This window comes from Oncorhynchus clarkii, chromosome 24 (genome assembly GCF_045791955.1).
Source record: "Oncorhynchus clarkii lewisi isolate Uvic-CL-2024 chromosome 24, UVic_Ocla_1.0, whole genome shotgun sequence".
NCBI lineage: Eukaryota > Metazoa > Chordata > Actinopteri > Salmoniformes > Salmonidae > Oncorhynchus > Oncorhynchus clarkii.
The window spans coordinates 41,870,279-41,897,579 of record NC_092170.1 but is presented as its reverse complement, the minus strand read 5'-3'; the positions used below and the strand labels follow the sequence as shown (position 1 = coordinate 41,897,579).

The following is a 27,301-nucleotide window of genomic DNA, read 5'->3' as shown; positions in this document are numbered from 1 at the left end:
AGACTACTGTATAAAACACACGTGGTCAGCCCTCAGCCTGGAGAGCTGCTAATACCTGTTAGACTACTGTATAAAACACACGTGGTCAGCCCTCAGTCTGGAGAGCTGCTAATACCTGTTAGACTACTGTATAAAACACACAGCCCTCAGTCTGGAGAGCTGCTAATACCTGTTAGACTACTGTATAAAACACACGTGGTCAGCCCTCAGCCTGGAGAGCTGCTAATACCTGTTAGACTACTGTATAAAACACACAGCCCTCAGTCTGGAGAGCTGCTAATACCTGTTAGACTACTGTATAAAACACACGTGGTCAACCCTCAGTCTGGAGAGCTGCTAATACCTGTTAGACTACTGTATAAAACACACAGCCCTCAGTCTGGAGAGCTGCTAATACCTGTTAGACTACTGTATAAAACACACGTGGTCAGTCAGCCTGGAGAGCTGCTAATACCTGTTAGACTACTGTATAAAACACACAGCCCTCAGCCTGGAGAGCTGCTAATACCTGTTAGACTACTGTATAAAACACACGTGGTCAGCCCTCAGCCTGGAGAGCTGCTAATACCTGTTAGACTACTGTATAAAACACACATGGCCAGCCCTCAGCCTGGAGAGCTGCTAATACCTGTTAGACTACTGTATAAAACACACGTGGTCAGCCCTCAGCCTGGAGAGCTGCTAATACCTGTTAGACTACTGTATAAAACACACAGCCCTCAGCCTGGAGAGCTGCTAATACCTGTTAGACTACTGTATAAAACACACAGCCCTCAGCCTGGAGAGCTGCTAATACCTGTTAGACTACTGTATAAAACACACGTGGTCAGCCCTCAGCCTGGAGAGCTGCTAATACCTGTTAGACTACTGTATAAAACACACATGGCCAGCCCTCAGCCTGGAGAGCTGCTAATACCTGTTAGACTACTGTATAAAACACACAGCCCTCAGCCTGGAGAGCTGCTAATACCTGTTAGACTACTGTATAAAACACACATGGTCAGTCTGGAGAGCTGCTAATACCTGTTAGACTACTGTATAAAACACACAGCCCTCAGCCTGGAGAGCTGCTAATACCTGTTAGACTACTGTATAAAACACACATGGTCAGTCTGGAGAGCTGCTAATACCTGTTAGACTACTGTATAAAACACACGTGGTCAGCCCTCAGCCTGGAGAGCTGCTAATACCTGTTAGACTACTGTATAAAACACACATGGCCAGCCCTCAGCCTGGAGAGCTGCTAATACCTGTTAGACTACTGTATAAAACACACAGCCCTCAGCCTGGAGAGCTGCTAATACCTGTTAGACTACTGTATAAAACACACATGGCCAGCTCTCAGTCTGGAGAGCTGCTAATACCTGTTAGACTACTGTATAAAACACACATGGCCAGCCCTCAGCCTGGAGAGCTGCTAATACCTGTTAGACTACTGTATAAAACACACAGCCCTCAGCCTGGAGAGCTGCTAATACCTGTTAGACTACTGTATAAAACACACGTGGTCAGCCCTCAGCCTGGAGAGCTGCTAATACCTGTTAGACTACTGTATAAAACACACGTGGTCAACCCTCAGCCTGGAGAGCTGCTAATACCTGTTAGACTACTGTATAAAACACACATGGCCAGCCCTCAGTCTGGAGAGCTGCTAATACCTGTTAGACTACTGTATAAAACACACAGCCCTCAGCCTGGAGAGCTGCTAATACCTGTTAGACTACTGTATAAAACACACAGCCCTCAGTCTGGAGAGCTGCTAATACCTGTTAGACTACTGTATAAAACACACGTGGTCAGTCTGGAGAGCTGCTAATACCTGTTAGACTACTGTATAAAACACACGTGGTCAGCCCTCAGCCTGGAGAGCTGCTAATACCTGTTAGACTACTGTATAAAACACACGTGGTCAACCCTCAGCCTGGAGAGCTGCTAATACCTGTTAGACTACTGTATAAAACACACATGGCCAGCCCTCAGCCTGGAGAGCTGCTGTATAAAACACACAGCCCTCAGTCTGGAGAGCTGCTAATACCTGTTAGACTACTGTATAAAACACACGTGGTCAGCCTGGAGAGCTGCTAATACCTGTTAGACTACTGTATAAAACACACAGCCCTCAGCCTGGAGAGCTGCTAATACCTGTTAGACTACTGTATAAAACACACATGGTCAGTCTGGAGAGCTGCTAATACCTGTTAGACTACTGTATAAAACACACATGGTCAGCCCTCAGTCTGGAGAGCTGCTAATACCTGTTAGACTACTGTATAAAACACACATGGTCAGCCCTCAGTCTGGAGAGCTGCTAATACCTGTTAGACTACTGTATAAAACACACATGGTCAGCCCTCAGTCTGGAGAGCTGCTAATACCTGTTAGACTACTGTATAAAACACACATGGTCAGCCCTCAGTCTGGAGAGCTGCTAATACCTGTTAGACTACTGTATAAAACACACAGCCCTCAGCCTGGAGAGCTGCTAATACCTGTTAGACTACTGTATAAAACACACAGCCCTCAGTCTGGAGAGCTGCTAATACCTGTTAGACTACTGTATAAAACACACATGGTCAGCCCTCAGTCTGGAGAGCTGCTAATACCTGTTAGACTACTGTATAAAACACACATGGTCAGCCCTCAGTCTGGAGAGCTGCTAATACCTGTTAGACTACTGTATAAAACACACGTGGCCAGCCCTCAGTCTGGAGAGCTGCTAATACCTGTTAGACTACTGTATAAAACACACGTGGTCAGCCCTCAGTCTGGAGAGCTGCTAATACCTGTTAGACTACTGTATAAAACACACGTGGTCAGCCCTCAGCCTGGAGAGCTGCTAATACCTGTTAGACTACTGTATAAAACACACATGGCCAGCTCTCAGTCTGGAGAGCTGCTAATACCTGTTAGACTACTGTATAAAACACACGTGGTCAGCCCTCAGTCTGGAGAGCTGCTAATACCTGTTAGACTACTGTATAAAACACACAGCCCTCAGTCTGGAGAGCTGCTAATACCTGTTAGACTACTGTATAAAACACACGTGGTCAGCCCTCAGTCTGGAGAGCTGCTAATACCTGTTAGACTACTGTATAAAACACACAGCCCTCAGTCTGGAGAGCTGCTAATACCTGTTAGACTACTGTATAAAACACACAGCCCTCAGTCTGGAGAGCTGCTAATACCTGTTAGACTACTGTATAAAACACACATGGCCAGCCCTCAGCCTGGAGAGCTGCTAATACCTGTTAGACTACTGTATAAAACACACGTGGTCAACCCTCAGCCTGGAGAGCTGCTAATACCTGTTAGACTACTGTATAAAACACACAGCCCTCAGTCTGGAGAGCTGCTAATACCTGTTAGACTACTGTATAAAACACACGTGGTCAGCCCTCAGTCTGGAGAGCTGCTAATACCTGTTAGACTACTGTATAAAACACACAGCCCTCAGTCTGGAGAGCTGCTAATACCTGTTAGACTACTGTATAAAACACACGTGGTCAGTCTGGAGAGCTGCTAATACCTGTTAGACTACTGTATAAAACACACGTGGTCAGCCCTCAGTCTGGAGAGCTGCTAATACCTGTTAGACTACTGTATAAAACACACAGCCCTCAGCCTGGAGAGCTGCTAATACCTGTTAGACTACTGTATAAAACACACGTGGTCAGCCCTCAGTCTGGAGAGCTGCTAATACCTGTTAGACTACTGTATAAAACACACAGCCCTCAGTCTGGAGAGCTGCTAATACCTGTTAGACTACTGTATAAAACACACAGCCCTCAGCCTGGAGAGCTGCTAATACCTGTTAGACTACTGTATAAAACACACGTGGTCAGCCCTCAGTCTGGAGAGCTGCTAATACCTGTTAGACTACTGTATAAAACACACAGCCCTCAGTCTGGAGAGCTGCTAATACCTGTTAGACTACTGTATAAAACACACAGCCCTCAGCCTGGAGAGCTGCTAATACCTGTTAGACTACTGTATAAAACACACATGGCCAGCCCTCAGCCTGGAGAGCTGCTAATACCTGTTAGACTACTGTATAAAACACACATGGCCAGCCCTCAGCCTGGAGAGCTGCTAATACCTGTTAGACTACTGTATAAAACACACAGCCCTCAGCCTGGAGAGCTGCTAATACCTGTTAGACTACTGTATAAAACACACAGCCCTCAGCCTGGAGAGCTGCTAATACCTGTTAGACTACTGTATAAAACACACGTGGTCAGTCTGGAGAGCTGCTAATACCTGTTAGACTACTGTATAAAACACACATGGCCAGCTCTCAGTCTGGAGAGCTGCTAATACCTGTTAGACTACTGTATAAAACACACAGCCCTCAGTCTGGAGAGCTGCTAATACCTGTTAGACTACTGTATAAAACACACATGGTCAGCCCTCAGTCTGGAGAGCTGCTAATACCTGTTAGACTACTGTATAAAACACACAGCCCTCAGTCTGGAGAGCTGCTAATACCTGTTAGACTACTGTATAAAACACACGTGGTCAGCCCTCAGCCTGGAGAGCTGCTAATACCTGTTAGACTACTGTATAAAACACACAGCCCTCAGTCTGGAGAGCTGCTAATACCTGTTAGACTACTGTATAAAACACACATGGCCAGCCCTCAGTCTGGAGAGCTGCTAATACCTGTTAGACTACTGTATAAAACACACATGGTCAGCCCTCAGCCTGGAGAGCTGCTAATACCTGTTAGACTACTGTATAAAACACACAGCCCTCAGCCTGGAGAGCTGCTAATACCTGTTAGACTACTGTATAAAACACACAGCCCTCAGTCTGGAGAGCTGCTAATACCTGTTAGACTACTGTATAAAACACACAGCCCTCAGCCTGGAGAGCTGCTAATACCTGTTAGACTACTGTATAAAACACACAGCCCTCAGTCTGGAGAGCTGCTAATACCTGTTAGACTACTGTATAAAACACACAGCCCTCAGTCTGGAGAGCTGCTAATACCTGTTAGACTACTGTATAAAACACACAGCCCTCAGCCTGGAGAGCTGCTAATACCTGTTAGACTACTGTATAAAACACACGTGGTCAGCCCTCAGTCTGGAGAGCTGCTAATACCTGTTAGACTACTGTATAAAACACACAGCCCTCAGTCTGGAGAGCTGCTAATACCTGTTAGACTACTGTATAAAACACACAGCCCTCAGCCTGGAGAGCTGCTAATACCTGTTAGACTACTGTATAAAACACACGTGGTCAGCCCTCAGCCTGGAGAGCTGCTAATACCTGTTAGACTACTGTATAAAACACACGTGGTCAACCCTCAGCCTGGAGAGCTGCTAATACCTGTTAGACTACTGTATAAAACACACAGCCCTCAGCCTGGAGAGCTGCTAATACCTGTTAGACTACTGTATAAAACACACAGCCCTCAGTCTGGAGAGCTGCTAATACCTGTTAGACTACTGTATAAAACACACAGCCCTCAGTCTGGAGAGCTGCTAATACCTGTTAGACTACTGTATAAAACACACAGCCCTCAGTCTGGAGAGCTGCTAATACCTGTTAGACTACTGTATAAAACACACGTGGTCAGCCCTCAGTCTGGAGAGCTGCTAATACCTGTTAGACTACTGTATAAAACACACGTGGTCAGCCTGGAGAGCTGCTAATACCTGTTAGACTACTGTATAAAACACACGTGGTCAACCCTCAGCCTGGAGAGCTGCTAATACCTGTTAGACTACTGTATAAAACACACGTGGTCAGCCTGGAGAGCTGCTAATACCTGTTAGACTACTGTATAAAACACACGTGGTCAACCCTCAGCCTGGAGAGCTGCTAATACCTGTTAGACTACTGTATAAAACACACGTGGTCAGCCCTCAGGCTGCAGAGCTGTTGGGTGTGCAGGCATTCGATCCAGACCTGCTCAAACGGAGGCAGTTTATCAAGGTCTGGTTGTGGTTTTTGTTAGAGGGGGAATAAAAATGAAACCTGACCACCCATGAGCTCTCCTGGAGGATGGTTGACCACCCATTAGATCTCTCCTGGAGGATGGTTGACCAACCATTAGATCTCCTGGAGGATGGTTGACCACCCATTAGATCTCCTGGAGGATGGTTGACCACCCATTAGATCTCCTGGAGGATGGTTGACCACCCATTAGATCTCCCCAGAGAGAGAAGCCACATCATGAGGTGTTTTTATAAACTACAGCTCCTAAACATATTGTCAAAGCAGGTAATTCAGAGAGAGAAGCCACATCATGAGGCAGCAGAGATTCTAGCAGTAGCATGACATATCCAGTAATCGCTCACCCAGCAGCTCCTTGACTTTGTGTTTCTCCGCCACAGTCTGCAGCTGGCTGAGGAGCGGTGCATTGTGGGTCAGCGTGCTCCAGCGGTGGAGGAGGGCGAGGGCGTCTTGGGAGGAAAGAGCCTGGGGTCGTAAGGTCAGCCAGCCAGCCTCCCCGTGGACCCCCAGAGCTGTCCCACAATGTTGCAGGATGGAGCTCAGAGTCTGGAGATACAGGCTCAGCTGACCTGCCTTCACCAGCCTGGAGAAGAGAAGAGGGGTTGTGAGAGGAGGAGAGGTAACAGAGCTGTTCCACAATGTTGCAGGATGGAGCTCAGAGTCTGGAGATACAGGCTCAGCTGACCTGCCTTCACCAGTCTGGAGAAGAGAAGAGGGGTTGTGAGAGGAGGAGAGGTAACAGAGCTGTTCCACAATGTTGCAGGATGGAGCTCAGAGTCTGGAGATACAGGCTCAGCTGACCTGCCTTCACCAGCCTGGAGAAGAGAAGAGGGGTTGTGAGAGGAGGAGAGGTAACAGAGCTGTTCCACAATGTTGCAGGATGGAGCTCAGAGTCTGGAGATACAGGCTCAGCTGACCTGCCTTCACCAGCCTGGGGAAGAGAAGAGGGGTTGTGAGAGGAGGAGAGGTAACAGTGCTGTCCCACGATGCTGCAGTCAGGAGCTCAGCGCTAGAGACTCAGCTGACCTGCCTTCAGCAGTCTGGAGAAGAGAAGAGGGGTTGTGAGAGGAGGAGAGGTAACAGAGCTGTTCCACAATGTTGCAGGATGGAGCTCAGAGTCTGGAGATACAGGCTCAGCTGACCTGCCTTCACCAGCCTGGAGAAGAGAAGAGGGGTTGTGAGAGGAGGAGAGGTAACAGAGCTGTTCCACAATGTTGCAGGATGGAGCTCAGAGTCTGGAGATACAGGCTCAGCTGACCTGCCTTCACCAGCCTGGGGAAGAGAAGAGGGGTTGTGAGAGGAGGAGAGGTAACAGTGCTGTCCCACGATGCTGCAGTCAGGAGCTCAGCGCTAGAGACTCAGCTGACCTGCCTTCAGCAGTCTGGAGAAGAGAAGAGGGGTTGTGAGAGGAGGAGAGGTAACAGAGCTGTCCCATGATGCAGCAGTCTGGAGAGCCGTATAGGAACGGCGTTGGAATGGATAGCTATCGTTTTATGTGCTCTTCTGTGTGTTTTGTTTTACTCATCTTAAATGTAGACCACTATTTACCAAGAGAGTTTATCATCTATATTCTTGTAGCGGTCTATTTACCACCATAAACTGATGTTGGCACTAAGACCAGACTCAACCAGCTGTATAAGGCCATAAGCAAACAAGAAAATGCTCAACCAGAACCGGCGCCCCTAGTGGCCGGTGTTTGTAATGCAGGGAAACTGAAATCCGATTTACCTCATTTCTACCAGCACGTCACCTGTCACCTGTGCAACAAAACTCTTAAAATCACCTTTACTCCACACATAGAAACACGTGTAAAGCTCGCTCGCCCTCCATTTGGCAAATCTGACCATAACTCTATCCTCCTGATTCCTTCTTACCAGTAAAAACTCAAACAGGAAGTAGCAGCTCAATAAAGAAGGAGAGCGCAACACTAATCTGGAGTCTTATAAGAAATCGCGCTACGTCCTCCAACGAGCCATCAAACAGGTAAAGCGTCAATACAGGACTAAGATTCGATTCCGACAACGCTGGCTATGACGCTTGTCGGATGTGGCAGGGCGCGTAAACTATCACGGCAGGGAAATTCAGTCGCTGCCAAGTGACACAAACCTACCAGTCGAGCTAAATGCCTTCTATGCTCGCCTCGAACCATGCATGAGAACACCAGCTGTTCCAGACGACTGTGTGATGAAGCTCTCCATAGCCAATATGGAGAAAGGCCTTTTAAAACAGGTTAACATTCACAAGGTCTCAAGGCCAAACAGATTACCAGGACGTCCACTCAGAGCATGCGCTGACCAGCTGGCAAGTGTCTTCACTGACATTTTCAACTCCATTCATAGAGGTGTTACCATTATCTCACAACCAGGGTGGTGGGAAATGAACTTGTTGGTCCACCAGCCACGTGGCAGGTAAATAAATGTAAAAAATTCAAATCTACCAGCCAAAATATTTTTCCCGCCATTTTTACAACAAAAATCACACATAACAGATGAGCATGCTTAGTAATGTTTCTAAAACAAGGAATGTAATTACTATTAAGAAGTAATGTGGTATATCGCTCAATTCTATTTCCTTTTTTGTGACCCAAGTCCTTTAACCAATGTATGTTCAAGTAAATAATTTAGATACAATAGTAAAAAGTAAAAACCGATAAACAGAGTCATACGGATTATTTATATATTATTGTTATTTGTTCAGGGCTCTGACGCATAATTGTATAACAAGGAGTACATCCATTGATATAATGTAGGAGGACAATGGAATTATTTGAGTGTTTTAACGATGAGAAATAACTAAAAGTTGATGAATGAAAAGTTTTCAAACAGTTCCGTGCTCAATCAAACACAATTTACCCCAAAATAGTTTAGTCATGAGGTGAGACAAAAAATGTTCTGCTGCCCCTTTAAGGGGCAGGCCCATTACCGTGGTAATAATGTTCTGCTGCCCCATTAAGGGGCGGGCCCATTACCGTGGTAATAATGTTCTGCTGCCACATTAAGGGGCGGGCCCATTACCGTGGTAATAATGTTCTGCTGCCCCATTAAGGGGCGGGCCCATTACCGTGGTAATAATGTTCTGCTGCCCCTTTAAGGGGCGGGCCCATTACCGTGGTAATAATGTTCTGCTGTCCCTTTAAGGGGCGGGCCCATTACCGTGGTAATAATGTTCTGCTGTCCCTTTAAGGGGCGGGCCCATTACCGTGGTAATAATGTTCTGCTGTCCCTTTAAGGGGCGGGCCCATTACCGTGGTAATAATGTTCTGCTGTCCCTTTAAGGGGCGGGCCCATTACCGTGGTAATAATGTTCTGCTGTCCCTTTAAGGGGCGGGCCCATTACCGTGGTAATAATGTTCTGCTGCCCCATTAAGGGGCGGGCCCATTACCGTGGTAATAATGTTCTGCTGCCCCTTTAAGGGGCGGGCCCATTACCGTGGTAATAATGTTCTGCTGCCCCTTTAAGGGGCGGGCCCATTACCGTGGTAATAATGTTCTGCTGCCCCTTTAAGGGACGGGCCCATTACCGTGGTAATAATGTTCTGCTGCCCCATTAAGGGGCGGGCCCATTACCGTGGTAATAATGTTCTGCTGTCCCTTTAAGGGGCGGGCCATTACCGTGGTAATAATGTTCTGCTGCCCCATTAAGGGGCGGCCCATTACCGTGGTAATAATGTTCTGCTGCCCCTTTAAGGGGCGGGCCCATTACCGTGGTAATAATGTTCTGCTGCCCCTTTAAGGGGCGGGCCCATTACCGTGGTAAAGACACTCAGTGTCTGTCAGAGATCATCTCCATGTCTGCGCTACCAGTAGACAGTTGCAGCAAACGCAAACGTATATTGAAAAACAACTAGGTATGTGAACAAAACGATGTAACTAGCCAAGAAACAACAAGACAAAAAGTCACACTTTGGTAGCCGTTCAGGTCAAGTCAACCAACTTCTACATTTGGGCTTTTCGATTGGGGGTAAAAAATTCCCAAATGCTGTGTGGCAGGTGAAATCAATCAAATCAAATCAAATGTATTTATATAGCCCTTCGTACATCAGCTGATATATCAAAGTGCTGTACAGAAACCCAGCCTAAAACCCCAAACAGCAAGCAATGCAGGGGTAGAAGCATAGACATCCTTATCCGGCAATGCCAAAATATACCCCCATTTGGCAGGTGGCGGGTGTTGACTTTCCACCCTGCTCACAACAGTGTCTTTTAACTAGATTTTGCTTTACTAAGCAGACCCTCATAATGTAGTTAAGGAGTCCTCTACCTCAGATGTCTGATGATGGTGGTGGCCACACACAGGAACTGGCTGATGAGGGGTAGAGGGAGAACCTTTGGAGTGCTGTGTCCCTGGGGTTTGTCCTCCTTGGCCGTGGAGGAAGAGGATGAGGAGGCTCCCTCACCACGGGTCTCCTTCTGGCCCAGGTTGGTGAACCACAGCACATGGAGCAGCTCCACCACAGCACTCAGCAGACCCTGGTCTACATGTCTGGAGGAGAGAAGAGGGGTTTGATTCTACAGCAGTCCTGGTACTATTTTAACTCTGTTTGATTCTTCTCTAATGACGCCCCCCTCCCCCGGAGCACACTGACCCCCCCCCCAGAGCACACTGACCACCACCCTCCCCAGAGCACACTGACCACCACCCCCCCCTCAGAGCACACTGACCACCACCCTCCCCAGAGCACACTGACCACCACCCTCCCCAGAGCACACTGACCACCACCCCCCCCTCAGAGCACACTGACCACCACCCTCCCCAGAGCACACTGACCACCACCCCCCCCTCAGAGCACACTGACCACCACCCTCCCCAGAGCACACTGACCACCACCCTCCCCAGAGCACACTGACCACCACCCCCCTCTCAGAGCACACTGACCACCACCCCCCTCTCAGAGCACACTGACCACCACCCCCCTCTCAGAGCACACTGACCACCACCCCCCTCTCAGAGCACACTGACCACCACCCCCCCCTCAGAGCACACTGACCACCACACTGACCACCACCCTCCCCAGAGCACACTGACCACCACCCCCCTCTCAGAGCACACTGACCACCACCCCCCTCTCAGAGCACACTGACCACCACCCCCCTCTCAGAGCACACTGACCACCACCCCCCCTCTCAGAGCACACTGACCACCACCCCCCCTCTCAGAGCACACTGACCACCACCCCCCTCTCAGAGCACACTGACCACCACCCCCCCTCTCAGAGCACACTGACCACCACCCCCCCCTCAGAGCACACTGACCACCACCCCCCCTCTCAGAGCACACTGACCACCACCCTGACCCCCACCCCCGGAGCACATGAAGAGGTGAAGGCAACTTTTTTTGTTATTGTTGTTTAAAATAAATAAATTCACATCAGAACCAGCATGTCTGGCTAGATGATTGAAATAGTAAAAGACGAAATCCAGACAGTATATCTCACCTCCTCTCCAGCAGCTGCAGAATCCAGGTGAGGAGCCCGTGACCCTTGGTCAGGTTGTAGGCTGCTTTGGTCACACGACCAGCCTGGTGCAGGACTCTCACTATCAGAGTCTGGTAGAGAACGTCACACACAGGAGGAGAGACAACGGTCATGAACATCAACATATACTTTATTGAAATACTTGTGTATTTAAACATGGGGGTAATCAGTATATGTCCAAAACATAAAGTGTTGGACATATAAACGTAAATGAATATGTGCCCATTGATTCAGAAGACGCTAACTTGTAAACGCCTCGTGAGTTTAGTTCAACTGTCGTACCAATCAGAACCCAAAATATCAGCTTGTTTTACTCCGATGTTTGTAAACAAAGTAAATGTAAACATAGCCTCATAACATGGTTGAAACTATCATTTTTATATCAGGGATGGTCAGTCCTTTGCATTCATAGCTCTGTCTATGAATTTGAGAATGGTCACATTGTCCCTCTTAGCTTTTTACCCAAACAGGCAGGTTTTTAACCAAAACAGGGGGCGGGGAGTTAGCTTTGTTATTGTTTCTGCTGCTAATTTTGCATTCCAACCAAGGTACATGAACAGAGATGCAAACTGAAAATGACCCCCCCCCCCCAAAACAAATTCTATACTTAGTGGGAAATGGTTCATTCTTAAGAAATAGACAAAGCAGCAATTGTGAGGTAGTGCTAGTTCTGGTTTGTTTGTTTGTTTGTTTGTTTGTTTGTTTGTTTGTTTGTTTGTGTGTGTGTGTGTGTCAGCGTTTCCGTTAGCTGGTAATAGCCGGCTTTTGGCCGTAAGAATGTTTGAAAAGCCGATAGATAAAATTGGCACCGGCTAATTGCCTGGGTGAAGAAAACAAAAAATACTATGGAGTAATAATGCTTTTTATTCATTACATTTGACTGGTCGTGCTGGTCAGTCTAGGGGTTAATTTGCATAGCCTAGAGGAATTAAATTAGCATGTGTATATTTGTAATATATATATAATGTATCACACACTCACAGATAGAGCCTTACCATAAAGACATATGCCATTGAAACCAGTAGTCTATTGTTTTATAAAGACATATACCATTGAAACCAGTAGTCTATTGTTTTATAAAGACATATACCATTGAAACCAGTAGTCTATTGTTTTATAAATACATATACCATTGAAACCAGTAGTCTATTGTTTTATAAATACATATACCATTGAAACCAGTAGTCTATTGTTTTATAAAAGACATATACCATTGAAACCAGTAGTCTATTGTTTTATAAAAGACATATACCATTGAAACCAGTAGTCTATTGTTTTATAAAAGACATATACCATTGAAACCAGTAGTCTATTGTTTTATAAAAGACATATACCATTGAAACCAGTAGTCTATTGTTTTATAAAAGACATATACCATTGAAACCAGTAGTCTATTGTTTTATAAAAGACATATACCATTGAAACCAGTAGTCTATTGTTTTATAAAAGACATCTACCATTGAAACCAGTAGTCTATTGTTTTATAAAAGACATATACCATTGAAACCAGTAGTCTATTGTTTTATAAAAGACATATACCATTGAAACCAGTAGTCTATTGTTTTCTAAAGACATATACCATTGAAACCAGTAGTCTATTGTTTTATAAAAGACATATACCATTGAAACCAGTAGTCTATTGTTTTATAAAAGACATATACCATTGAAACCAGTAGTCTATTGTTTTCTAAAGACATATACCATTGAAACCAGTAGTGTATTTTATAAAAGACATATACCATTGAAACCAGTAGTCTATTGTTTTATAAAGACATATACCATTGTACGCATTGCTGTGCTAATAATGTTAAGAAATAGTTCATTAGCATTTTAAGCTAAACGTTCTGAGCCGCTTTGGTCAGCTGTGAGTCTTTCTGGGTAAATCTCTAATAAGAGTTTTCCACACCTGGATTGTGGGACATAAGCGCATTATTCTTTTCAAAAATTCTTCAAGCTCTGTCAAATTGGTTTTGCCATAGATTTTCAAGTAGATTACAAGCATACCCATAACATGATGCAGCCACCACTATGCATGTAAACATGGAGATCAGTAATGTAATGTATTGGATTTGCCCCTAAACATAACACCTTGTATTCAGGAACTAAATCTAAATTGCTCTGCCACATGTTTTGCAGTATTACTTTAATTCCTTGTTGGAATATATTTATTCTGTACAGGCTTCCTTCTTTTCATTCTGGCATTTAGGTTAGCATTATGGAGTAACTACAATGTTGTTGATCAATCCTCAGTCTTCTCCTATCACAGTCATCGAACTCCGTAACTGTTTTAAAGTCGACATTTGCCTCATGTTGAAATCCCTGAGCGGTTTCCTTCCTCTCCGGCAACTGAGTTAGGACGGACGTCTGTATCTTTGTAGTGACTGGGTGTATTGATACACCATCCAAAGTGTAGGTGCCCTTCTTTGCGAGGTATCGCAAAACCTCCCTGGTCTTTGTGGTTGAATCTGTATTTGAAATTCACTGTTCAACTGAGGGACCTTACAAATAATTGTATGTGTGGGGGTACAGAGATGAGGTAGTCATTTAAAAAACATTATGTTAAACACTATTACTGCACACAGAGTAAGTCCATGAAGCTTATTACGTGACTTTTAAAACAAATCTTTACTCCTGAACTTTAGGCTTGCCATAACAAAAGGTGTTGAATACTTACTGACTCAAAGTCATCAGCTTTTCATTAAAAATATTAAAAAAAACAAACATAATTCCACTATGATATTATGTGGTACTGTGTGTAGCTCAGTAACAACAAATCTACATTGAATCCATTTTAAATTCAGTCTGTAACAAATAAATGTGGAAAACGTCAAGGGGGTGGGAACACTTTCTGAAGGCTCTGTGAAATCAAAATCAATTTTTTTTTGCCGAATACAATTTCACCTTACAGTGAAATGCTTACTTTACAAGCCCCTTAAGCAACAACGCAGTTTTGGCACGGTTGGTTTACAGCCAATTAAAAAAATGGCAGCCATCTCTCATTTTAACATGCATTCAACAGTCTATTTTGGCTAACAGTGATGGAGTTATATTATTAGCATAAATCATGACTAATCCAATCAAATCATCACTTTAGGAATAGTGACGATTTGATTGGATTAGTCATGATTTATGCTAATAATATAACTAGTAGTCTATCTTACATGAGTCTGTAAATGTGATGACGCATGGGAATGCTTCATTATAAAAGGTTCATTTTAAAATGTTGAAAACGTACTTCCCCAAACTAGAAACTGACACGCTGCCTATGAAATTGGCTGGTGATTTTGCTGTTTGTTACTGGTCTTGTTGGCTGAGGAAAAGTACACGTGGATATTTATTGTCACATATTCAACGTGCAAAGTAAGGAAACACGTTGTTGCGTCCTCGACTTACATGTTCTGTGTAAGATGAATTACCACAATGTAAAAAAGGTGATTTCTGTCATTCTGAGCACCATAGGTGGGCGCCCCTAATCAGGCCCCTAATCAGGTTACACACCCAATGCATGCTGGGAAAAACATCAGGTACATTTATTAAAAATGTCCGGTAAATTAAAATGCTGCTGGTCAACTGTGGACAACCCTGGTGCGTGTGTGTGTGGTTGTACCTGAGTGTGTTGGTCACAGAGTGGGCTGCAGCCTGGCGTGTGTGTGTGTGTGTGTGTGTGTGTGTGTGTGTGTGTGTGTGTGTGTGTGTGTGTGTGTGTGTGGTTGTGTTGGTACCTGAGTGTGCTGTTCACAGAGTGGGCTGCAGCCTGGCGTGTGTGTGTGTGTGTGTGTGTGTGTATGTGTGTGTGTGTGTGTGTGTGGTTGTACTTGAGTGTGTTGGTCACAGAGTGGGCTGCAGCCTGGCGTGTGTGTGTGTGTGTGTGTGTGTGTGTGGTTGTACCTGAGTGTGCTGGTCACAGAGTGGGCTGCAGCAGAATCCAAGCAGTGTCTGAAAGATCCCCTGTTGGTCCAGCAGATCATAACACTGTCTGTCTTTCAGGCCCTCCTCTAGGACAGACAGAATCCACTCCCTCTCCATTTTGTGCTGAGAGGAGAGACAACATCATATCACGGGACGAGTCACCTCCATACTGATAACATCCACTGGGCTAAACACACAGCATCCAAGTTTAATAACGGGACAAACACCAATCCAATTTGACAGAGTAGTTTCTCAGACAACTATTTCATTCATCAAAGGACAACCTATTAGAATACTGTCAGTTACATAGGACAACCTATTAGAATACTGTCAGTTACATAGGACTAAAGGACAACCTATTAGAATACTGTCAGTTACATAGGACAACCTATTAGAATACTGTCAGTTACATAGGACTAAATGACAACCTATTAGAATACTGTCAGTTACATAGGACTAAAGGACAACCTATTAGAATACTGTCAGTTACATAGGACTAAAGGACAACCTATTAGAATACTGTCAGTTACATAGGACTAAAGGACAACCTATTAGAATACTGTCAGTTACATAGGACTAAAGGACAACCTATTAGAATACTGTCAGTTACATAGGACTAAAGGACAACCTATTAGAATACTGTCAGTTACATAGGACAACCTATTAGAATACTGTCAGTTACATAGGACTAAAGGACAACCTATTAGAATACTGTCAGTTACATAGGACTAAAGGACAACCTATTAGAATACTGTCAGTTACATAGGACAACCTATTAGAATACTGTCAGTTACATAGGACTAAAGGACAACCTATTAGAATACTGTCAGTTACATAGGACTTAAGGACAACCTATTAGAATACTGTCAGTTACATAGGACTAAAGGACAACCTATTAGAATACTGTCAGTTACATAGGACTAAAGGACAACCTATTAGAATACTGTCAGTTACATAGGACTAAAGGACAACCTATTAGAATACTGTCAGTTACATAGGACTAAAGGACAACCTATTAGAATACTGTCAGTTACATAGGACAACCTATTAGAATACTGTCAGTTACATAGGACTAAAGGACAACCTATTAGAATACTGTCAGTTACATAGGACAACCTATTAGAATACTGTCAGTTACATAGGACTAAAGGACAACCTATTAGAATACTGTCAGTTACATAGGACAACCTATTAGAATAATGTCAGTTACATAGGACTAAAGGACAACCTATTAGAATACTGTCAGTTACATAGGACTAAAGGACAACCTATTAGAATACTGTCAGTTACATAGGACTAAAGGACAACCTATTAGAATACTGTCAGTTACATAGGACTAAAGGACAACCTATTAGAATACTGTCAGTTACATAGGACAACCTATTAGAATACTGTCAGTTACATAGGACTAAAGAACAACCTATTAGAATACTGTCAGTTACATAGGACAACCTATTAGAATACTGTCAGTTACATAGGACAACCTATTAGAATACTGTCAGTTACATAGGACTAAATGACAACCTATTAGAATACTGTCAGTTACATAGGACTAAATGACAACCTATTAGAATACTGTCAGTTACATAGGACAACCTATTAGAATACTGTCAGTTACATAGGACAACCTATTAGAATACTGTCAGTTACATAGGACAACCTATTAGAATACTGTCAGTTACATAGGACAACCTATTAGAATACTGTCAGTTACATAGGACAACCTATTAGAATACTGTCAGTTACATAGGACTAAAGGACAACCTATTAGAATACTGTCAGTTACATAGGACAACCTATTAGAATACTGTCAGGGTTAAAGTAATACCTCGAGTAAGACTAACACTATACTACTGTAACACTATACTACTGTAATACTGTACTACTGTAATACTATACTACTATACTACTGTAATTCTATACTACTGTAATACTATATTACTGTAATACTATACTACTATATTACTGTACTACTGTAATTCTATACTACTGTAATACTATACTACTATCCTACTGTAATTCTATACTACTGTAATACCTCCATGTCACAGCTGTAGAACAGTTTGAAGAACTCTGGAACCCTTCTGAAGTCCAGACACTGATGGGAGAGCAGGAACCGGTTCACCACCACGTACATGTGCTCCTCTGGTTTCAGCATCTGCCGGGCCACCTTAGTGATGTACGTGGTCAGTACGAAGGGCATCCTGAGGTTCTGCTGTCTGATCCCATTCTTTACCATGTCCAGCAGGTACAGCAGCTGGGGGGGGGGGGGACACACAGAGAGAGACCTGGTTAAAACGCAACATTACCACTCATGTACAAGGCCATGTCTGTGTCTGAAATGACTGTCTTTTCCCTATATATACTGAGTCTACAAAACATTAGGAACACGTCTTTCCATGACACAGACTGACCAGGTGAATCCAGGTGAAAGATATGATCCCTTATTGATGTCCCCTGTTAAATCCACTTCAATCAATGTAGATAAAGAGGAGGAGACAGGTTAAATCAGTGTAAATGAAGGGGAGGAGACAGGTGGTTAAAGAAGGATTTTTAAGCCTTGAGACAATTGAGACATGGATACATCTCACCATCTCTCTCACATGAGATGAACTGCAAATGATGAGAGACCAGTGTGTGTGTGTGTGTGTGTGTGTACGTGTGTTATTTGCGTGTACATGCATGTGTGTGTGTGTGTGTACCTGTCTCTTCTCTCTGAACCGAGCAGCCTCCAGATGATGGTGGTATGAAGCCAGGACCTGATAGGCCGCTGCCCTCAGCTTGGGGTCGTAACTACTCAGGGACACCATCGTCACACCAAGGCCGTGACTCGACACAAACTTCAGACAGTCGATCACAGACTCTGTCACAGGACAGGAAGGACAGGAAGTTTGGTTTAGCAAGAAGGCTGTGCAGTAACAACACCATTGGTTCAACGTCACAGCGTGTATTTAGAGGTCCCATAATCTGGGATTTATTGATTAATAAAAAATAAAAAATAAAAGTGGTTTCACAAACAATATTGGCACTAAATAAGCGAGGAACACGTCTTTAGTCTGGCCTACTGGCAGACTAGTGGTTAGAGTGTAGAGGTGGCAGGGTAGCCTAGTGGTTAGAGCGTTGGACTAGTAACCGGAAGGTTGCAAGTTCGAATCCCCGAGCTGACAAGGTAAACAGGCAGTTAACCCACTGTTCCTAGGCCATCATTGTAAATAAGAATTTGTTCTTAACTGACTTGCCTAGTTAAATAAAAGGTCAAATAAAAAAAACTTCAATGTTCTTTAGTATTATTTTTGATAAATGTATTTTTAAATGGGTAAATTCACCAACTGTGTCAAATGTCTCAGAAAAGTGTGTTATTTAAAAATGCTTGGATGTTTAAAACGCTTGGATGTTCAGGTTCATTGGTAGTAGTCACCTGGCTGAAGCATGGCGCTGAAGAGAGGCAGGAGGAAACAAGGGTCGTACACACTCCCAAGATCCTTCACTTCCTCATCTTTGAAAATCAGCTCTTTACCCTCCTGTTGAAGGAAAGATGAGTGGAGTGTCATATCATATAGACATCTTATCGTTACACCACATGAACAGGGCCAAGAGTTTTCCCAGAATACATCAAACAGGAAGCAATCTGGGGACTAGTTAGTCTAGTTATAGTCTAGTTAAAAAGGTCCAGAGTCCTTTCTTTGGCAGGTCACACATTCAGGAAATACTCCAGTATCTAAACATGATGTGTGTGTGCGTGTTACCTGTAGGATGATCCTGCGTTGCAGGGGGAAGTGAGTGATGGTGTTGATCATGGTGTCAGGGCTGAGCAGAGCCAGCAGGTCCTCAGAGCTGGGTTGCTGCCACAAGGAAACGCCCAGGCTTCTCCGGGCCTTATGGTGCTCCACCGCCGCTGGGCCCCATAGCATGCACCTGCAGGTTACACACACACACACACACACACACACACACACACACACACACACGTGTATTAGCGCGGACGAGCAAACACACACAACTTATTGAGATGAAAGATAATTCAAAATAAAGAAACTTACTGAAAGTCTACCAGACTGATGCCGTTTCGTTCGTACTCCTGCAGCAGCAGTAACAGATTCTGATCTGCACAGAAAAGACGTGTCAGCCGACTGTAGAACAGAAGACATTTAAAAGCACACAGAAGGAACAGCTCTGTTACCTGTAGTACTGAGAGTAGCGCCGTACCCTCCCAGTAGGACTACGAAGTGGCTGCTGCTACAGACAGCAGGACTTCTCTTCACTAGGCTGAGCAGGAGAGAGACCAGGGCCTCTGGAAGAGAGAGCAGACAGAGAACTGTGTGTTAACTAGTGTACAGTGTGTTACATACAGTCTACAGTGTGTTACATACAGTGTGTTACATAGTGTACAGTGTGTTACATAGTGTACAGTGTGTTACATAGTGTACAGTGTGTTACATAGTGTACAGTGTGTTACATAGTGTACAGTGTGTTACATAGTGTTCAGTGTGTTACATACAGTCTACAGTGTGTTACATAGTGTTCAGTGTGTTACATACAGTCTACAGTGTGTTACATAGTGTTCAGTGTGTTACATAGTGTTCAGTGTGTTACATAGTGTACAGTGTGTTACATACAGTGTGTTACATAGTCTACAGTGTGTTACATACAGTCTACAGTGTGTTACATAGTGTTCAGTGTGTTACATAGTGTTCAGTGTGTTACATACAGTGTGTTACATAGTGTTCAGTGTGTTACATAGTGTTCAGTGTGTTACATAGTGTTCAGTGTGTTACATACAGTGTGTTACATAGTCTACAGTGTGTTACATACAGTCTACAGTGTGTTACATAGTCTACAGTGTGTTACATAGTGTTCAGTGTGTTACATACAGTGTGTTACATAGTCTACAGTGTGTTACATAGTGTTCAGTGTGTTACATACAGTGTGTTACATAGTCTACAGTGTGTTACATAGTGTACAGTGTGTTACATAGTGTTCAGTGTGTTACATAGTGTTCAGTGTGTTACATAGTGTTCAGTGTGTTACATACAGTCTACAGTGTGTTACATAGTGTTCAGTGTGTTACATACAGTGTGTTACATAGTCTACAGTGTGTTACATACAGTCTACAGTGTGTTACATAGTGTTCAGTGTGTTACATAGTGTCCAGTGTGTTACATACAGTGTGTTACATAGTCTACAGTGTGTTACATACAGTCTACAGTGTGTTACATAGTGTTCAGTGTGTTACATACAGTCTACAGTGTGTTACATAGTGTACAGTGTGTTACATAGTGTTCAGTGTGTTACATAGTGTTCAGTGTGTTACATAGTGTTCAGTGTGTTACATAGTGTTCAGTGTGTTACATAGTGTTCAGTGTGTTACATAGTGTTCAGTGTGTTACATAGTGTTCAGTGTGTTACATAGTGTTCAGTGTGTTACATACATTACATATACCTGACCATTATAGTTGTATCGGTATGGATCTGGAAGTGAACGGAGAAAATGAGCAACCCCCCCCCCCCCCCCCCCCCAAGATAACCGGTGCTGGGCAAACCCCCCCCCCCCCCCCAAGATAACCGGTGCTGGGCAAACCCCCCCCCCCCCCCAAGATAACCGGTGCTGGGCAAACCCCCCCCACCCAAGATAACCGGTGCTGGGCAAACCCCCCCCCCACCCAAGATAACCGGTGCTGGGCAACCCCCCCCACCCAAGATAACCGGTGCTGGGCAACCCCCCCCACCCAAGATAACCGATGCTGGGCAAACCCCCCCCCCCACCCAAGATAACCGGTGCTGGGCAACCCCCCCCCACCCAAGATAACCGGTGCTGGGCAACCCCCCCCCAAGATAACCGGTACTGGGCAACCCCCCCCCCTACCCAAGATAACCGGTGCTGGGCAAACCCCCCCCAAGATAACTGGTGCTGGGCAACTGGGCCCCCAACTCTGTACCTTTAACCTGTGTGTTCCCACTAAGGTCCTGTTCTGTACCTTTAACCTGTGTGTTCCCACTAAGGTCCTGTTCTGTACCTTTAACCTGTGTGTTCCCACTAAGGTGTTCCCACTAAAGTCCTGTTCTCTACCTATAACCTGTGTGTTCCCACTAAGGTGTTCCCACTAAGGTCCTGTTCTGTACCATTAACCTGTGTGTTCCCACTAAGGTGTTCCCACTAAGGTCCTGTTCTGTACCTTTAACCTGTGTGTTCCCACTAAGGTCCTCCTCGTCTCCCAGCATGATGGGTAGGAACAGGGAGTGGCTGGAGGCCATCATGTGGATGGTAGGTAGAGGAACCAGGTCTTTAGGTCCTTCACTACCTCCATACATCAGATCCAACATCCTGTTTAGGGTGCTCAGGAAGTTAGGGTCTCTGTAGCGACACCTGGGAAGGAAAAGATTCTCCATAAACACTAGACATGAATATGTCAAGAGGAAAATACATCTCAGACTAACCTGGAGAAATAAAAGGTTAGATAAATCACATGACCCCTGACAGACCCCCCCTGACAGACCCGACAAGCCTCCCCTGACAGACCCCCACCCTGACAGACCCGACAGACCCCCCCCCCCCCCCCCCCCCCTCGACAGACCCGACAGACCCCCCCCCCTCGAAAGACCCGACAGACCCCCCCGACAGACATGATATACATGTATATTCAACAGAAGAGTTGTGTCTGAATAAAGGAGCTTACTTCAGTCCAGCCTTGACAAAGCTGTTCCATTCTGCTGCTGTGATGTCTTCTGGAAAAGTCTGAGGGGGGAAAAAAAATATATAAAAGTTTGTTTCTGAGTTACCACTGTAAGTCCCGCGTGGCTCAGTTGGTAGAGCATGGCACTTGTAACGCGAAAGGTTGTGGGTTTGATTCCCACAAGGGGACCAGTACGAAAAACACATGTACTCACTACTGTAAGTCGCTCTGGATAAGACATATCATATAAGTTGACATATCAACTGAAAACATCTCATGACCTCTGGTCAACAGTAGCGCATTTATATAAAGAATAGAGAGTCATTTGTGATGCGGACAACAGGTGATAGACAGCATGATAGACTGTGGACCCACCAGCAGTTCAGTCAGTCTATTCAGTATGCTGTCCTCCTGTGTGAGTGGTGCCGTGTTCTGGTCTCTGTTGTGACCGTAGGAAGAGCTCAGCCACCGGAGGGCAGCAGAGAGCACCGAAGTCCTCCACAACTCTAGCTCCTCGGGACAGACAGACAGCACAGCACTGATGGGGTCCACCAGCTGCCATCTGAAGGGAGTGACAGAGAGAGAAATACACCTTGTAAACTTAGTAGATGTGTGTTTAACTGAAATAGGCTGACTTCCTAATAAATGGCACCGGAGGGGATGACCCCCGTTGTCTATAACTTATTTTATACATAAATGTTGCCGCTACCGTGTCTCTTATGACCAAAAAGAGCTTCTCACCTCGAACGAAGATGACATTTTCAACCTCTCCCTGACCGAGTCTGTAATAAATACATGACAGACCATCACAGAGTCCCTGAGCCCAAGGAAGCGAAGGTGACCTGCCTAAATGACTACCGCCATGTCGGTAGCCATGAAGAGCTTTGAAAGGCTGGTCATGGCTCACATCAACACCATAATCCCGGAAACCGAAGACCAACCAATTTGCATACCGCCCCAACAGATCCACAGATGACGCAATCTCAAACTGCCCTTTCCCACCTGGACAAAAGGAACACCTATGTGAGAATGCTATTCATTGACTACAGCTCAGCGTTCAACACCATAGTGTCCTCAAAGCTCATCACTAAGCTAAGGACCCTGGGACTAAACCACTCTCTCTGCAACTGGATCCTGGACTTCATGACGGGTCGCCCCCAGGTGGTGAGGGTAGGCAACAACACATCTGCCACGCTGATCCGAGGGATGGTGCCCCTCAGGGGTGGGTGCTCAGTCCCCTCCTGTACTCCCTGTTCACCCATGGCTGCGTGGCCAAACACGACTCCAACACCATCATTAAGTTTGCTGACGACACTACAGTGGTAGGCCTGATCACCGACAACGACGAGACAGCCTATAGGGAGGAGGTCAGATCCCCGCTTGGTTTGGCAACTGCTCGGCATCCAAACGTAAGGCGCTACAGAGGGTAGTGCGAACTGCCCAGTACATCACTGGGGCCAAGCTTCCTGCCATCCAGCACCTCTATACCAGGTGGTGTCAGAGGAAGGCCCAAAAATGTTTCAAAAAATTGTCAAAGACTCCAGTCATAGACTGTTCTCTCTGCTACCGCACGGCAAGCGGTACCGGAGCACCAAGTCAAGGTCCAAGAGGCTCCTTAACAGCTTCTAAGACATCAGACTGCTGAACAGCTTCTACCCCCAAGACATCAGACTGCTGAACAGCTTCTAACCCCAAGACATCAGACTGCTGAACAGCTTCTAACCCCAAGACATCAGACTGCTGAACAGCTTCTACCCCCAAGCCAGAAGACTGCTGGTCAGCTTCTAACCCCAAGACATCAGACTGATTAACAGCTTCTAACCCCAAGACATATGACTGCTGAACAGCTTCTAACCCCAAGACATCAGACTGCTGAACAGCTTCTACCCCCAAGACATCAGACTGCTGAACAGCTTCTAACCCCAAGCCAGAAGACTGCTGGTCAGCTTCTAACCCCAAGACATCAGACTGCTGAACAGCTTCTAACCCCAAGACATATGACTGCTGAACAGCTTCTAACCCCAAGACATCAGACTGCTGAACAGCTTCTACCCCCAAGACATCAGACTGCTGAACAGCTTCTAACCCCAAGCCAGAAGACTGCTGGTCAGCTTCTAACCCCAAGACATCAGACTGATGAACAGCTTCTAACCCCAAGACATCAGACTGCTGAACAGCTTCTAACCCCAAGACATCAGACTGCTGAACAGCTTCTAACCCCAAGACATCAGACTGCTGAACAGCTTCTACCCCCAAGCCAGAAGACTGCTGGTCAGCTTCTAACCCCAAGACATCAGACTGATGAACAGCTTCTAACCCCAAACCATAAGACTGCTGAACAGCTTCTAACCCCAAGCCATATGACTGCTGAACAGCTTCTAACCCCAAGACATCAGACTGATGAACAGCTTCTAACCCCAAGCCAGAAGACTGCTGAACAATTAATTAAATGTCCACCCGGACTATTTACATTGACCCCTCCCCCTTTGTTTTTACACTGCTGCTACTCACTGTTTATTATCTATGTATAGTCACTTCACCCCTACCTACTGTACAAATTACCTCAATTACCTCGACTAACCTGTACCCCCTGAATATAGTCTCATTACTAACCTGTACCCCCTGTATATAGTCTCATTACTAACCTGTACCCCCTGTATATAGTCTCATTACTAACCTGTACCCCTGTATATAGTCTCATTACTAACCTGTACCCCCTGTATATAGTCTCATTACTAACCTGTACCCCCTGTATATAGTCTCATTACTAACCTGTACCCCCTGTATATAGTCTCATTACTAACCTGTACCCCCTGTATATAGTCTCATTACTAACCTGTACCCCCTGTATATAGTCTCATTACTAACCTGTACCCCCTGTATATAGTCTCATTACTAACCTGTACCCCTGTATATAGTCTCATTACTAACCTGTACCCCCTGTATATAGTCTCATTACTAACCTGTACCCCTTGTATATAGTCTCATTACTAACATGTACCCCTGTATATAGTCTCATTACTAACCTGTACCCCCTGTATATAGTCTCATTACTAACCTGTACCCCTGTATATAGTCTCATTACTAACCTGTACCCCTGTATATAGTCTCATTACTAACCTGTACCCCTGTATATAGTCTCAATACTAACCTGTACCCCTGCACATTGACTCTGTACCGGTACCCCCTGTATATAACCTCCACATTGACTCTGTACCGGTACCCCCTGTACATAACCTCCACATTGACTCTGTACCAGTAACCCCTGTATATAGTCTCATTACTAACCTGTACCCCTGCACACTGACTCGGTACCGGTACCCCCTGTTTATAGTCTCATTACTAACCTGTACCCCTGCACACTGACTCTGTACCGGTACCCCCTGTATATAGCCTCCACATTGACTCTGTACCGGTACCCCCTGTATATAGCCTCCACATTGACTCTGTACCGGTACCCCCCTGTATATAGCCTCCACATTGACTCTGTACCGGTACCCCCTGTATATAGCCTCCACATTGACTCTGTACCGGTACCCCCTGTATATAGCCTCCACATTGACTCTGTACCGGTACCCCCTGTATATAGCCTCCACATTGACTCTGTACCGGTACCCCCTGTATATAGCCTCCACATTGACTCTGTACCGGTACCCCCTGTATATAGCCTCCACATTGACTCTGTACCGGTACCCCTTGTATATAGCCTCCACATTGACTCTGTACCGTAACACCCTATTTATAGCCTCCACATTGACTCTGTACCGTAACACCCTGTATTTAGCCTCCACATTGACTCAGTACTGGTACCCCCTGTATATAGCCTCCACATTGACTCTGTACCGTAATACCCTGTATATAGCCTCCACATTGACTGTACCGTAATACCCTGTATATAGCCTCCACATTGACTCTGTACCGTAATACCCTGTATATAGCCTCCACATTGACTCTGTACCGTAATACCCTGTATATAGCCTCCACATTGACTCTGTACAGTAATACCCTGTATATAGCCTCCACATTGACTCTGTATTGTAATACCCTGTATATAGCCTCCACATTGACTCTGTACCGTAATACCCTGTATATAGCCTCCACACTGACTCTGTACCGTAACACCCTGTATTTAGCCTCCACATTGACTCAGTACTGGTACCCCCTGTATATAGCCTCCACATTGACTCTGTACCGTAATACCCTGTATATAGCCTCCACATTGACTCTGTACCGTAATACCCTGTATATAGCCTCCACATTGACTCTGTACCGTAATACCCTGTATATAGCCTCCACATTGACTCTGTACCGTAATACCCTGTATATAGCCTCCACATTGACTCTGTACCGTAATACCCTGTATATAGCCTCCACATTGACTCTGTACCGTAATACCCTGTATATAGCCTCCACATTGACTCTGTACCGGTACCCCCTGTATATAGCCTCCACATTGACTCTGTACCGGTACCCCCTGTATATAGCCTCCACATTGACTCTGTACCGGTACCCCCTGTATATAGCCTCCACATTGACTCTGTACCGTAACACCCTATTTATAGCCTCCACATTGACTCTGTACCGTAACACCCTGTATTTAGCCTCCACATTGACTCAGTACTGGTACCCCCTGTATATAGCCTCCACATTGACTCTGTACCGTAATACCCTGTATATAGCCTCCACATTGACTCTGTACCGTAATACCCTGTATATAGCCTCCACATTGACTCTGTACCGTAATACCCTGTATATAGCCTCCACATTGACTCTGTACCGTAATACCCTGTATATAGCCTCCACATTGACTCTGTACCGTAATACCCTGTATATAGCCTCCACATTGACTCTGTACTGTAATACCCTGTATATAGCCTCCACATTGACTCTGTACCGTAATACCCTGTATATAGCCTCCACATTGACTCTGTACCGGTACCCCCTGTATATAGCCTCCACACTGACTCTGTACCGGTACCCCCTGTATATAGCCTCCACATTGACTCTGTACCGTAATACCCTGTATATAGCCTCCACATTGACTCTGTACCGTAATACCCTGTATATAGCCTCCACATTGACTCTGTACCGGTACCCCCTGTATATAGCCTCCACATTGACTCTGTACCGTAATACCCTGTATATAGCCTCCACATTGACTCTGTACCGTAATACCCTGTATATAGCCTCCACATTGACTCTGTACCGTAATACCCTGTATATAGCCTCCACATTGACTCTGTACTGGTACCCCCTGTATATAGCCTCCACATTGACTCTGTACCGT

At 45.2% G+C, this 27,301-nt stretch overlaps 1 protein-coding gene across 3 annotated transcripts in view; it reads right to left on the bottom strand.

Annotated features, from left to right (window-relative positions):
• The window catches only part of LOC139382877 (URB1 ribosome biogenesis homolog), a 73,961-nt gene that overhangs the window by 16,287 nt on the left and 30,373 nt on the right, over positions 1-27,301 (bottom strand). For all 3 annotated transcript variants that reach the window (XM_071127120.1, XM_071127121.1, XM_071127122.1), the window contains 13 exons: positions 22,390-22,576; positions 22,018-22,076; positions 21,517-21,707; positions 19,524-19,634; positions 19,384-19,447; positions 19,090-19,258; positions 18,762-18,864; positions 18,046-18,206; positions 17,382-17,600; positions 15,323-15,466; positions 11,396-11,505; positions 10,222-10,443; positions 6,306-6,544 (listed from right to left, as the gene is read on the bottom strand). In XM_071127120.1, coding sequence (XP_070983221.1) covers positions 6,306-6,544; positions 10,222-10,443; positions 11,396-11,505; positions 15,323-15,466; positions 17,382-17,600; positions 18,046-18,206; positions 18,762-18,864; positions 19,090-19,258; positions 19,384-19,447; positions 19,524-19,634; positions 21,517-21,707; positions 22,018-22,076; positions 22,390-22,576 — 1,979 coding nt within the window. The remainder of the gene's footprint in view (positions 1-6,305; positions 6,545-10,221; positions 10,444-11,395; positions 11,506-15,322; positions 15,467-17,381; positions 17,601-18,045; positions 18,207-18,761; positions 18,865-19,089; positions 19,259-19,383; positions 19,448-19,523; positions 19,635-21,516; positions 21,708-22,017; positions 22,077-22,389; positions 22,577-27,301) is intronic.